At 40.6% G+C, this 15,718-nt stretch overlaps 1 protein-coding gene across 6 annotated transcripts in view; it reads right to left on the bottom strand.

Moving 5' to 3' along the window:
- rasal2 (RAS protein activator like 2) overlaps positions 1-15,718 on the bottom strand; it is a 74,288-nt gene that overhangs the window by 19,625 nt on the left and 38,945 nt on the right. For all 6 annotated transcript variants that reach the window (XM_080463754.1, XM_080463753.1, XM_080463752.1 and 3 more), the window contains one exon: positions 1,845-1,951. In XM_080463754.1, coding sequence (XP_080319880.1) covers positions 1,845-1,951 — 107 coding nt within the window. The remainder of the gene's footprint in view (positions 1-1,844; positions 1,952-15,718) is intronic.

The following is a 15,718-nucleotide window of genomic DNA, read 5'->3' on the forward strand; positions in this document are numbered from 1 at the left end:
CTCTTCTTCCTGCACAGAGCTCATCATACAAGGTTCAGCCTCATGACTCAGCTGATATTGATCAAACTGATCAAACATTTCAACTCCTATGTCTTCTGCCACGACAAAAAGCCTCTTGCAAAGCCATAGAAGTGAGCGGCCTCATTTCCCGGGATAATAATATCCTCAAACACATCTCCTTCTCCCTGCTCCTCCTTTCCTCCTCACCCTCCTGTCCTCCTTCACAAACTCCCTTCAGGCTCGTTGGCTCCCATTAATGCAGCAGAATAAAGGTCTGTCCTGCCAGAGACTCAGACTGCACAGAGAGAGGAACACTTCAAACATGTCCAAAATATCCCTACAGGACGGGTGTGTCGTGAAGCTGATGACTCCATGCGCAGACTGCATGAGACGATTACAACTATTGATCACCATTATTGGTCTCCGTGGATTAGGTGACAGAGTGATCAGTAATTTAGTTGAGTGTTTGTAGCAGTGAGCAATTGATTGACAACAGGGTGATTTTAGGTTCGTGCCACTACTTCAACTGAGCTCCCAACATGCCCTCTGGTTGAATTCAGAGTAAGAAAGATTGCTGTGAAGACGTCTGCCTGAAACTAAAAATACTTTCCCTCAGCCGACGACCTGAGAGCTGTCTGTGAAGCTTCAACAGTAACTCTCAGCACAACATTACAGCTCCACTTCACACTGCCAATGACGAGAGCAGTTCAGCGTCGTCAACAATCAGACAAAACAGGTCCCTGCTGACCATCAACAACAAGAAACTAAAGAGAGGAGCCATCTTTAAAACAAAAACACATATGATGAGCTAGAGAAGACGCACGAAATCTCACTTTTTCACAGATTGACTGATCGTTTCGACTCAGAAAGGAGAGACTACACATTTTAATTGGAGTCGCTCTCCAAGACTGTAAACCGAACGAGGCTATGACAAGTCTTCTAAAGACTTCTAAAAACTTGGACAGGCCTTCAACAAACTTTACTCTGACTAGCAATTTGAAGACTTGACTCAGCTAATCCTCTCAATACTCAAAGGTGATTTAAACTAAACTGAACATAGTACTCCGATCATAACAAAATCTCTGAATAAATATATCCCCGCTGTTATTATTTATCTATTCCCATCATATCAGTCCCATCATGCTGCTGCAGCAGCAGATGTTTGACCTCTGAAAGCTTCTAAACATCCACCCTCGCACCTCACACGGGCGTGTTTGGGTTCCCGACAGCTGAAGATGAAATGATTTCAGATGCATGCTTCATCTGTCTGTCAGCTAAAAATAGCTGAGCTCAGGCTCCTTTGCTTTTGAGACACAGAGGTACTCTGATTACTTGCAGTAATCCCTCAGGTACAGTTACACAGAGAGCAGTGAATATGTGTTAATCAGGTTATAGACATTACGAGTGCTGCTGCTTTTACTCACATAGACAGATGGAGAGAAACCCATGACAGGTTATATAGATGGAGGATTGTTTTAAATCAGTTTAACTCTAATTCAGAGGAACACCAGTCCTTATGTTGGCACCATGAAATATATGGTGTCATACTGTATTAACGGGAGAAAAAACTGGTTCAAGTGGCTAAATGTGGTTCAGCATACTGATTGAGGAAATTAATATTGTTTCTGTAGAGTTTAAGGGTTTAATAAAGCTATACACTACAAAATCAAAAATGGGACAAATTTAAAGTAGTCGGGGAACGGAAAAAATATATTTTTTTCTCTTATTACAAATATCATTACCATCTGTGTTCTGTATTCTTTTCTTCTTTTTTTTTTTAAGACAAAACACATATTTCCAAGTACTTTTTCCAGAAGCAGCAGAGGTAAGCAAATGTTACTCACCGGCACTTTGAAGGGAGACGAGTTTGGATTGTCGACTGTGACGCTCTTCTCTGAACTCCCGAGGCCAGAAATACTCCTCCTCCTCGGAGAACGCTCCGAAGACACTTCTGGAGAGAGAGAGAGAAAAAGAGAGAGAAAGAGAGAGAGAGAGAGAGAGAGAGAGAGAGAGAGAGAGAGAGAGAGAGAGAGAGAGAAAGAGAAAGAGAAAGAGAGAGCGAGAGAGAGAGAGAGAGAGCGAGAGAGAGAGAAAGAGAAAGAGAGAGCGAGAGAGAGAGAGAGAGAGTTAAAACTACCACGAAAACTTTTTTTCTCCCTTTTAACTTCACCATCATCTCAATCATCAGAAACAACACCCTCTGAGCTTTCAGCCTGAGCAATGGAGGACAAGTGGTGATTGTCGGACATGGTGGAGGACATCTGATTGGAGGACAAACAGTGTGCTGGTTAAATGCTTCCTGAAGCTGGACCAGGTTTGGAAGATAGTTGTAACTCATTCTCTCCAGTTTGGACCAAACATATAACATACAGTATCATGACTGCTCCAATTTCATACAAAATATATAAAACACATAATACTATGTATGACTGTGTTTCCCTTCATAGTCAAAGTGCAGCAGCAACATCGCTCTGCTCAACTAGCCATGTAAGTCACCCTTGGTTTTAAGTGCACAAAGTCCAGTATAGCATAAATTAGGTTTTCCTACGGAAATAAAATCACTTGATGTCTGAAAGTCTGCTTAGTCTCCAAAAAGACCTGACAAATTCAACTCAAAAAGCAGGTGATAAGGTAAACTTTTGATTTAATATGCCTCACATTTGAAACTCCCACTGTCAACTTGCCATTCGGCTTGGACCCCAATCATACGTGTGTCTAGTTATTAAAGTTGGTATTTATCCGCCAGCTGTACAGCAGTGCAGAGGTAAGCAATCTCTCCTCCTATCAAGACAGACTGGGATGGACTTGGGTTTGTTTCTATATTGGGTTTGCATGTTCTCCAGTTTCCTCCCATAGTCTAAAAATCTGAATTTGAAACCAATGGCTGACTCTAAATTGCCCGAAGGTCATTGGAAGAGCCTCATTATGTGTGTCTGCCCTGGGATGAACTGCTGACCTGTCCTGTTTGTCCACTGTTTTCACCAAAGTCACTAAATATCTGATACAGCACCCCACAACCCTAAGTCAGATAAAAACATATAGGAGTTGACTTAGAAAAAAACTAACAAGAAAAATTCTCAAAACCAACAACAATAAGGTGCTCAAACACTGACTTGTGCAGCTCGAGTGTCCTCTTGAATCCATCTAATGACAGTCACCTTCCTCTGCTGCATGTCAGACTTTGTGATAAGCAGAGGCTTAAATAAGGGATGTCGTTTATAGAAGCAAATATAACTATTAATAACTGACAAAGTACAATACATTACTACTTTTAAAGTGATTGTACTGTAAGCTTGAAGGGAAGCAGATGCCCTAAAATGATTTACCCACAGTTGATTTTGTGGTTTGCAGTCAAAACGTTTCAGTTTTGGGAACTCAATATCATTCACTGAATCATATCAGACATTTGAAAAGCTATTCATAAATCTGCACATTCCCAGAAGCTACAGGCCTTCCAGGAATACAATTATAATATAAAAGTACAAAAAAATTATCTCTTTAGAGCGATACTTCATGTCCCTTTATCACGATTGACCGGAGAAGGAGGTTGACAAATAATAGCACATCTTTGTCTTCTTGGATTTGGTTCGCACCCAGTTAAACTGATTAAAGGAATTGTACAGTTCTGAAGGAATACTGTCTTCTTTAGAAGTTTCTACAGGGCACAGAGGGATGAAAACAGCCAAAACATGTAAAAGGTGCAGACTCTTGTGTTCATGGCTCCGAAACCCAAAGTCCCTCAGTCACTCTGTCCATGGGTCTTTGACTTTAAAGCTCAGTTCAGGCTCTTTTTCCTCCTCTGCAGTGAACCCGGCAACAAAGTCATCTGAGGTCACTGCAGTTTAGTTTTTGATTTGACTGCTGCTAACAAGTCAGTGGAGGACAGTTAGCAATAGAAGCTAACTATAATCATTCTAAAACAACAGTTTTGCAGACAAACCAGTCACACTGAAAAGTTTCTAGCATAGCAGTGCCTCATGACAAATCCACACTAAGCCATTCTGACTTGACAAGACCTGCTCAACTAACAATTCTGTCTTTGCTTTGTAAGACTTTTCAAGACCTGCAGTGAGTCTTGAATCAGCTGTGCTCATGAGGAAGACACAGCATGTGGCATTCACATGACGACAACATGTCATGAGAGCAGATAACGTAAAACCCCTCCTGCAACAGGGCAGCATTCAGCAACACATTAATGACCGAGCCACAGTGAACGCAACATGCAGCAGCAGTCAGCATTTACCGGCTTCCCCCCAAAGAGCCGGATCAAGTTCCAGCTGCAGGAGGATGCTGGCTGCATGCGCACGGCAATATGAGGAAGCCAGAGCCAAACTTTCATGCATCCTCCCTTGATGATGGAAAAAGAGCAGCAATGACAGGCACTGCCATCACTACTCCTATTTGTCCACCGATACAAAGTTGAGGCAACATGCGGTGAACAGGAAAATATGACGGGTCGGTCACATGACATGGACAGAAACATACTGAAGGAGAGAGAAAGAAGAGAGAGAGAGAGAGCAAGAGAGAGGGCGAGAGATGGTACCTCTATCGCAGCTGTTCCCCATCATCTGAGGAAAGGACGAACACACACAGAGTCAGACGGGATTGGCCGGAGCAGCCACCACCTGTCAGCCAATGAGGTTAAGCAGCAAACGTCCGTCTTCTAACCCCCTCTATCTTCCTCTCTCTCTCTCTCTCTCTCTCTCTCTCTCACGGAGCACTGAGGTTTTACCGCATTTATTCAATCAATCCTCCAACTGCACTGTGCCTCTCTCCTCTGTCTTCCCGGTGCTCTGCAGACGCTCCTCTCCTCTCTCTCCCTGCAGCAGCACAGTAGTAGCCTCGCTCGGCCGCTCTCTTTCTTTTCTCTTCCTTCTTCTCTTTCTCCAGAGCTCTATTTATCGCTGCACACTAAAAACTCCAAATCTTTATTATTATTATTCTGACTTCTTTTCCGCCATGCTATATCTCCCGCAGTATTGTTTGAATATCAAAACGTGCAGCTTATTCGTGAGATGACTGCTTTGCTGTATGTCCCATACAAAGTGGAGGGCACCTCATGGAGATCAAAGCAGCTTTTTTTGTCATGTGCAAATTAGCCACGTGTAATTTGATGCACATTTACGTCAAATGACGCAAGGTTAATTCGCATGACGTAGCAGGAAGCAGCAGTCACTGTCAGACTGCGTTTCAACTTGGCTGCAAAGTGCAAATTTTAAGCTTTAAACCAGTTTTTAAATGTTGATAGGCCAAATAAAACCAGAGTTACGATAATAATAAAAACCCGATGTGTTGGTGTGTGTGTTGTGAGCGTCTGGTGCAGGATTCATGGAGGAATTGACTGTAAAACAGCTAATCCTGTGCCATGCAAGTCGTTGGCATAGAAAAAAAAACGAGACACTCCTTTTCTATTGGTCCAAAGTTCCCCGTGGACAATGTCACAGGGTTAAGGAAAGATGTTAGGAAAGACGATCACATTGTTGTTACAGTCGGACCGCACTTTCACTAGGTGATGTAATGATAATCAGACAGTGGTGCAGATTAGTGACGTCAGCCGTGGTGAAAAGAAACGAAAAATTTCCGAAAATGGACAACAAAAAGCGCATTTCTACCAGTTTCCCATGTGCCTCTTACCACTGATATAATCTCAAATATCACAAGGTTTGAAATGAAATCAAAGGAAAAGAGGCTACCAGGCTACGAGGAACTAAAGTGAAACGGCTGCCAGATGAATAAATAACCAATGTAAACTGAGAATAGGCGGCACAAAAGGTTTACTTTACTGTGTTCGTTTTACAACACCTGCATACAATTCATAGTTGGGATATGTGTTTTAGATTATTTGAAATTGTTCAAAGCATATTATTGCATTGGTAACTTTACATGATCTGCTCCCTTTTCAGCCATCGTGAGTTTCCCTGAACGCTCGGATGAACGGGTCCCTTTAAATGTTGTTGCCGCAAGGAATTGTGGGGCAGCATTATCTCGTCTCCTTTGATAAAGGATGCATCAGTGTTTCCGATGCTAAAAGAGGGTATAAAGGAAGCATTACACATGTTTGTGCCTCAATATAAAAACTACGTTTTTCCCAATCAAATTTATTAATTTTTTTGTAGTTTTAGGTCCAAAGTGTTCAGCCACGTATTTCAAAATGAGTAAGTAATTGTAGAATCACATCAGTGAGGTTGTGCTGGGAAAAAAAGAGATCAAGCATTCAAGTTAAACAGTCATTAATGTTGAAATATAGAGGTAAAAGCAAAATTTGTTAAAAACAGCCAATTAAACCCCTGACCTCAAAGTGTTGGTTTATATAAAAAACATCATCTCAGCAGCACTAAACACAGCTGTCATCAATCAAAGGCATGTTGGGTAATTCTTCTTTAACTCACTTTCCCACATCACAGATAAATATTTGACCATAGAAAAACACCACCAGTATATTCTTGTTTTTTCACAGCAGGCTAAATGTGACCTTTAAATATCAAAGACTGCTACATAAGCAATAAATCAGGATATGAAATCATTTGAACGTCACACTGAAATCATCCACAACACAAGTGTCTTTGTTTATGACAACACTGAGAAGGGCAGAACAAATTCCAAATACATGGGTTTTAAAGAAAGATCAAGGAAGACAGACTCAAGAGGGTCGCAACAGTGACAGCAACTAGAGTAAAGTTCAGTCTATATTGTTTAAAAGGCTTCTGATAAGTATAGGGTTGCAAATGGAGTAAATAACTATAACTGCTGTTTTAGAATACTCACATAATATTAAAATCAGTTGTTACATGTGCATGATTTCTCCATGTCATCAAACAGATGCACAAATAAAATCTCAGAAAAGCACTTCCCATTAGTTATTGATGAATTCAGTTTTCAGATTAATTCATTTCAGTTTATTATAGATTACAATTGTGAGGCTATAACTACATTCACCTCACGGTTATAGTCCAACAACCAGCTGAGCAGCAGGTCACCTAAACTTCTGTTCAGACGAACCAGTGCTCACAGTGACTGCTCAGGAGTACGATTAGAAGTATACGATTTAAGATTTGTCATAGAATAGTTCTGATGCACTCAGAGGTTAAAAAAGAAAGTGTAGTTTTCACTCAGACAATGGTTATGGATAAGTAAGGAGGACTCAGAGAGGCTTACATAAGGAGCCAGAGTTAAAGTCAGTCTTGATCACCCCTCTCCACAACTGCAATACAATTCGCATCTCAATTACTAAGTTGCTGTCACATTATCAATTCATCATTGAATCAGTAAAAGCACTTGTGGAAAAAAATCTACCAATTCTAATTTGGTATTTTTAGAAATTACATCTTCTAGGGCCACACAATGAATACAATTTTGAATCGCATCAATACAATGATTGTTGGCAACATCACCATATGGAATGTGACGTTTGTCATTTATAAAATCAAAAATAGTCAGCCAATCACCAGGGGACACGCAAGTAGTCAGCACTTCATTGAGCTGCTTGTCCATTAAGAACAACCAAAATTGTGACTATATATAATCAAATATATCAAGATATCAAGAACGGAAAGTGATTACTTGTTTACCTACTGGAAGCTGTTCAACACAAATCACAGTACAGCAAATGATTTAAACAGAATTGCCAATATAGCGCTACATTTACCAAGTTTTCAAAAAACGGACACGCTACATACCTTATAACTTATTGTGGCATTATTAAGTTGAAAGAAGGTATCATTGTTATTCTTATCAACAAGGCCCTCCTCAGCATTCAAGCAGCAGTCCAACAGAGTCGAAGATTTCCAATCCTCCACATTCAGACAGCCAATACATTGTGCAAGGAAATCATTTGTAGAACGTACTTAACACATTTGGGATGTTTTTAACAATAGACCATAAATATAGATGCCACTTGCAAAGTAGTATGAAAAGCAGCAGGTGAATAACAACTTTGTCTTAAGTTTCACGGTGAAAACAGACGACATACTTTGATAAGGTGGGGTAACAATGTAACAGAAAGCATTGTAGCAGGTTATTTATTCTAGCTTTAATAAAAAATGTTTTTTCCAGAAAATGGATGAATATTCTCAATTAATATCTGCGATTTCTATATTGAACCAAAGAAAAACTTGTAATTAAGGCCATCATCATGCACCATTAACATCTACAATAATGAAACAAACTGTTGAAATCAATCAGTGAGTCCTCCGAGTGGCCTGGAGAATCAAACCAACAACCATCTGTTCTTTGATCCTCAATCTGCTCAAGCTTTCACAATCCTGCTCCTCCTCTTCCGTCTGCTGCTAACGAGATATTGATTAGAGGAGCTTGGCTCAATCAATTGCTTCGGGGTGTTCACCAGAGTCTGGGCTGCCAGAGACATGGTGACCTTCACAGACGGGGTCGCTGCTGGTTTGACGTGAATTACAAATTTGAGCCCCAGTGTCAAACGAAACTGACCACTCTCACCGGTAGGATAGGAGCATCCTCTCCTCAGGACGTGTTCTGTGACTTTGCTTCAATTGGCTGGGACTAAACACTGAGGGTCTGTGGACTGATTTCTCTCACTGAGACGTGTCTGTTGGCGAGATTCCAGGTATTCACTGTCAGATCAGGATTGGAGCCACATTTGTAGCCTCACCCCACTCCACCGGCCATGAGTTCTTCTGGGTGAAGACGACTCGCGTGTCGATTTGTAGTTATCGAGCTTCCCGGAAACACTCCTGGGAAAATGCAGCTAAAAATAATCCGGACAGCGGAGAGAGGCAGAGCTCAGAGACGAGCAGAGAGGACGTTATCAGGTGTCGCAGAAATTCATCCATCAGCATGGTCGTCAGTGTTCTGAGAGCTTTTCAAAACAGAGACTCTTTTAAAGTAATCTAAAAGAAGAAAAAGGAAACCTCACAATTGGTAGAGCATGTGATTTTTTTACAGTTTACATTAACTTATAATAACGTCAGGGACAGATGGACCTATGAGCTGCACTCGAACATCTGTATACTCACATCTGGCTCGTTGCGCTTTTTCAAGTGCGAGCTGTGTTTTCAGGGGTTTTTTTAAACCACCATTTTATCTTAAACCATATTACAAATGACTGAGTCCTCTTATTCATAGTTAGTTTCTTTAGATCTGGATAAAGACTGAAAATTGCCCTTTACAGACCAATTGAATTTCCATAACTGGATCAAAACGTGTAAATGGAAAGCACATAGATAAGGGAACAAAACTTTCATTCCTACCACAACACTGCTGTGGGCCAGGCACAATGCAGTCACATCACCATCGTGGTATCTCAATAAGCAAACTGAAACCCCAACAGCCAGCTCATTGATTGAAACTCACTGATAACTTCTTTACATAAAACAGTTTTTTTCCCCCATCTTTCACTACAAGAGCTTTACTGTCTGAGCAGATGGAAAATGTGATTATATATTGTGATATAATTTTCTGATATGAATTTTTTGTTAAACTGATTTTCTCCATTAGCATTTCACATACTAGCGATTAATACCTGATGACAGATTCCATCTGTGACCAAGAGATGATCACATGAAAGACATTCTTATCACTTACCAAACGTTGCACCTTGCACGATAAACTCTGTGATCAGCCTAACTTCTCCAGTCTTCCCACAACACACCACTAACTGCCTGGTGAAGACCTTTGACCCTGGTTGTGGGTGGAGCTGTGACACAGCCTGAAAGCTGTGTGCTAAGAGAAGATGAATGAGAGGGTGTGATGTCATCAGACAGCATTGAGAGGAATTCTGGGAATGTTGGCGACCGCCCCGTGTTGAACTCTGGTTCATTTATTCAGGAGTTGACACACCTGACACACAGGATACAGTCTGCAGCTCAATAAAACCTTTGTGTCAGCTGAAGGGTGGAGCTATCATTCCCCGACAGTCAGACATCCTCTGACAGAACAATAACCTGCAGCTATTCTGGAAATTGATTACTCACTTTAGTAATCCTCCAACTGGAAACATGAACATGTTGTCAGTTTCATGCTTTTTAAACAGTTTATATGTGCTACAGTGCCTTGTGTTAATATGGTAGTAAATTGATTGATTAATTTGGCGATTTTCCAAGAATAAATCTGAAGATATTCTCTATTCCCAGTTTATTAAACTCATACATTTTGCAATTTTTGATTTGGCTCAACAGAACTGAATTTTTCAACACTAAAACACAAGAGAGCTAGAGCCTTTTATTTGTTTTACAGATAACTCACTTTCTCACTGTGCAACTGTCGGTCTCAATATAGAAACTAACTATGACATAGAAGTGTTATTCTACAGTTGTGTAAAGGTTATCACACTCGCCTTATGTTCTACCTGAGCGTACAAGAGTTTTCTCTGTGTATGCCAGTCAGTGACGTGCAGTCAGGGGAGGCAGTGACCTACTCAATGCTGAATTGAAATGAATGAAATATTTATTTTGATTATTTGTTTTAATCATAATTATAATTTATTTTTCAATTTCCGGTAACTTACAGTACCTATAGGTTTGAAAGTGTCAGCATTTTGTGCTTTTCATAGCCCAAATGACTCAACACCAACATTTCCTGGTGTGGCGGAGAGGCTGCATAAGTCATTCACTCCTACGCTGTCTTTCTGTGAAGGCCACACCCTCTCCCGAAGTCACACTGCTGCTCTGTCTTTACCGGTCATATCCAGAGTATGGATGTGTTTGCGCATGTGCAATCAGTTCCCCAATATGAAAATAATTTATATAAAAAGGCAGATCGCTACGCTGCCTTTGGGCGTAACCGTGCTATGCTAAATGCTATATGCACAGTGCATTAGTGAATTGATAGAGCGCTGCTACGCTCTCTAGCTAGTTGGCGGGTTCACAGGGAGGATGACAGCGCTAGAGACGATAGACATTTTCACAACTTTCTCTTGAGGAAAGACAGCAGCTTTTAAAAGCTGGGAGACCAACACCTGAGCTTTCATGTATCCCCAATCTGGGGTGCAGACACGCCGCAAAAGTGGTTTCAGCAACGCAGACAGCTCTGCTGTCAGAGTTGTTTACATTTTCTCCATGTTTCTGTGTTTCCAACATAAACAATGCATGCGCTGCCATGTCATGAGCTATATCTTGTTGGGAGAGTCGGAACACTGCTATTGAATTAAGTTTCTTTAATGGTGTTTTGCGATCTTGATTTTGTTAGATTAACACTTGACAGCTGAAACATACTGTATAGACCACGGAGCTGATCGCTGCAATGCATTATGGTAGTGTGGTTGGCGGCATTTCAAATGTCTTTATTTGGGGTTATATAGTGTCGGTAATGATTGTGTTGTGTTTTTGTTGCTTAATTTGTGTAGTTTAGTTAGTTGATCTTGTTTAGTTAAGTCTAATATTTGGAAGTTGGCAACCAGGAGTAAAGACGGTTTTGTGTGTCATGTCATCCTGCTATGGTGTTCCTGTTTGGTGTGTCAAAATTATAGCCTCCGCTGGTTGCAGTTGGTATGAAGAGAAAAGATCATTTTCATTTGTTAATCCAATGTAAGTCCCACTGTCGCTGGTGTCGACATTGATGGCCTCGTTATGCAATGCCCTGCCTACCCAACCCTGATGCTCACAGCATGTCAGCCAGCGGAAGGCCACAGTCCATAAACATGGATTTGAGGGAAACTGTTGAAATTAAATTGCAAATATGTAAGTGTGCATGACTGTTGACCTGTGAAATACAGGTGATTTGTCATTGTGTACTTTACCTTTATTCATAATCTGGGATCGGCACCACCGTCCTGCAACCCTAATTTGGAAAAAGCTGTAAAAGATAGAGGATCCATGGAGACTGAATGGATGTAACAACTTCCTAATTATTCTCTTGTTTCTCCATTATTTCTCATCTCATTAATCTTATTGATGCTCCAAAGCATTCAGAGAAACAGCTCCACTTTATAAGCTGTAATCACAGTGATTACATTAACTGTTCCAGCTCATTGTCGTCTAACTACCTTTCAGATGTTTCGCCATCTGAGAGACGTTTTAGCAGCTACAGCCTGACACATCCATGTTTACAGGATGTAAGACCCCGGACGAGGAAGGGCCAGGCCACAAATCAGTAAACTTAATTTTCTCTTTGGTGTCTTGTTCACAAAGTATAATGTAGGTGTCACTGAACTCTAATCCATTTGATTCTTTTAAGAATATTTGCAAAGACGGTGTGTTAAATTCTGAAGAATGAAATCCATTTACTTTCACTGTCAAAGAGGTTGCAACTGACTGAGTTGTGGCTGTCTCTTCATATCTTTCAGGTATGAAATACTGTTACTGATAAATGATCAAAAATGTTAAGATAGCCTGCAAATAGTTTAAATGAGTGCAACAATAGTGATGAAGAAATATTGGAAAAGAGGAAATTATTGAGATCCGCTCAAAAAACTTAATAGGTCATCACCCAGTGATAATGATAACCCCCCCCCCCCTTTTTTTTTTACTCCACACAACAACAGAGTAGTGAAGATTTTAAAGACATCCTATTTCACAATGTAGAAAATAGTAGACACTCCAGCGCAGGATGCTTTCTTTAAGTTTCTTTTTTGCAGTTCAATACTCACAATACAGTAATAATTGAAAAGTACTCATGACAGAAACACAGCTCGTCAATTCACTGACTTTTGGAAAAAAAAAAAGTCAAGAAAAGCTTCTGAGATATTCTTTTTCTTTAAGCTGACTATCACGCCTGGCCTTCAAAAACCTAAACATTGTTGAGATACCCTGAGAGTGAGATTAGCCTCCTGGTCAAAAGCTTTAGACTACACAAATTTCTCCAGGTATTTATTGCAGTTCAACTAATTCAAGTCCATTAAGTAACTTGAAATGGCACAAAGGAAAGCGGTGAACTGCCATAGGTTAAAAAAGGTTAAGTTGCTCAAAACTGAAATATAATGCACATTTCACAATTTTACTAAAAAGCCTTTTTCAAGGAACAAGAAATGGGTTAAAAACTTAAAGCTGTAACAAAGCAGTAGCGGTTCATCAAGCCTTGAAAGTCAGTGCTGCTAACTGCGACGGGTGGTACAACTTTTCTGAATTACTTACAACCTCCTCTGTCTGCATGAAAGCAGTGTTGGATCAGACTGTGGTTCCAGACACATGTGAGCATCAGTTCAACAGTGCTGCACTGCAGAAAATGTTCCAATGAAAATGGTGCAAAAAAAAAGCTATTAACAATGAAACAGAGACAGACCATCAGAACACTTGAATATTTAGGTGTTTCCTCAGGAGGAATTCAACGAAAGTCAAGGTGTCAGAGAGTGAAATTTCCTTCATCAACAAAACTGAAACTCTGACAGACCCAAAGCCACAACAGAAACAGAAGACAGAAATCTTCTGTTCATCACGTAGGATCTTTATACATCGTCAAGTAGGTGAAAAGATGGTTTTACAGTGTGTGACATCAAATGTTCAACATGGAGGAGGAACTGTGATGGTCTGCGGTTGTTTTGCTGGATCCAGGATCATGATTTGTCCAGAATGAGAGGGACCCTGAACCAACATGGCTACCACAGGATTTTGCAACACCATACCCTCTGGTATCAGCCTGATTGGTCAGGGATTCATTCTACAGCAAGATAATGACCTAAAGCATAAGTCCAAGCAATGCTAGAACTACATGAGGAAAAAAAGAACAATGTGGAAACTTGGAAACATGGACTATCCAGCAAGGCCGGACCAGAATGTCTGGTCGTTGTGGTGGTATCCTGCAGTGCTACTCTCACTACTTGACTTTCACTTTACACTGAAATGGACCTGCTGCCCCTGATTTGATTTAAAGGTTGTCCGCCTGGCTGAGCATCTGCACCAGCAGCACGTGGTTCGGGAAGCAGAAAAAGAGCAGACAGAAAGGCATGGCGAGGACATTGCTGCTGTGCCACCGCCCCAAAAAAAAAAAATAAACAGCAGGAGAGATCCATGCAACTGCTGTCGGACTCCGACGATGAACACCTCAACCGAAACCTAACACTTTACTTTATCTGTATCCACAGACTTGCAGACTCGTCATGTTTGTATTTGCTGTCATGTGTGTTATAAAAGTTCAAAACTAGCAAAATATTGTTTAAAAAAAAACATTTATTTGTTGTTGATATAGTAGTATCAAATTCTGTCAATCCAACCGAAACAGAGTTCAGTCACCAATTTTCTCTTTATGGACACAATCTTATTGATGGTTCATCTGGAAAAAGCTCCACAGACAAATAAAACTGGCTACAAATGATGTAGGACAGGATTTAAAAAGGCAGTGTACAAAGTCAGAGGATTTAGAAATGTCATCAGCTTGGTTCAGAGCACTTAATTTAATAATGCTGTGTGTATGATGGAAAAAAGGTCAGAGACAAAGATTCCTGAGCACGAGCATTGGGTTTATATGTAAAATGTTTTTGATGAGAGAACCTATGTGGAAAAACAACAGTACTTCTCAGAGGACAAAAAGAAGACTTGATAACCAATGCCCTTGATGGGATTTGTTGGCAATAATCCAAGCTTGAAGGATTTGCAAATACACCATTGTTTACTACATCCTAAATTGCAGCAATTTAGAATTGGAACGAAGTCTCACACACATGATCGGAAAAATACAATGTGTTCTATATTCTGATATCTAGAAATCAGTTAAATCTCGAAAAATTAAATTTTCTCCAGGAGAACGTCATAGAAGTATGTCAACCAGCTCTTTTAAAATATTAAACTGTCTATGGCCCACTTACTGTTGTCGTCCGAGCCTCACGGTCGCACAGATCCGCTTTCATAACAAATATTCAAAGAATTTCTTTTCGCATAATGAAACCAGTTCTGTTTGCTGAGCCTGGTTGGGTCTGCGTGTGTCGGCCGCCTCCTCTCACATCACTTCACATTCCTCTGAATTCATTAGGAGCAGCAATGGGATCCCCTTACACCGAACTGGGAGCCAGTTCACTCAAGGCAAGAAGTGTCCACCCTAGGATGGAGTGCATGCAACGCTGAAACATTTTCCAACAAATGTAATTTCAGGTAGTTTTTGTATTTGAACGTGTAGTCCAGAGTGTTTCAATCAGTTAAAGCCACTCAGCTTGAAACACAGGAAACTAAGAGTGGCTGTAGCGAGGCAGGGGGACCTCCTGCAGGATGGATGGATCTACTCCAGGGTCAGTCTGTCATCCAGGTGCTCAACGATTCTGTTCAACGTGTTGCAACAAGGACACCGCTCTCATTAAGCTCCTCAGCGTCAGATGCACAGAAAGAGGAATCACATTCACAGCCTCGATTAGACAGAGCAAGGGCCGCCCGAGGAGACAAACCATCTCTGCACCAGCGTCCAGTCGCATCTTAAAGCTGCACAGACCCACAATAACATGAATCACTTCTCTGCACGCTTACTGGAAGAAACTGCTTTCTAAAGGTCAAAATGTAATAGAAATACAATTACTTTCAGCTCAAACAGAAAGAAATTGATGTCGACTCTGCAAAAAAATCTGATATACCAGGGCCATTTTGGATTGTTTTCATCATTTCAGATGACTAATCTTAATAGTTTGAAACTGTATGATACATTTAGAGCAGAGCAACATCCAAACAACTGCAATGAGACCAGAAACATCTATGCTTTTGGTTAAGACTTATTGTATAAGGGATACCCTGGAATTAATTCAACACAGTTAAACCCCAGTTTTACATACAAGCAGCAAAAGCATCTTTAAGAATGTTTTTGCATCCTCTCAAAGAATTTCTTAGACATTGTG

This window comes from Lipophrys pholis, assembly GCF_963383615.2.
Source record: "Lipophrys pholis genome assembly, chromosome: 1".
Taxonomy (NCBI): domain Eukaryota; kingdom Metazoa; phylum Chordata; class Actinopteri; order Blenniiformes; family Blenniidae; genus Lipophrys; species Lipophrys pholis.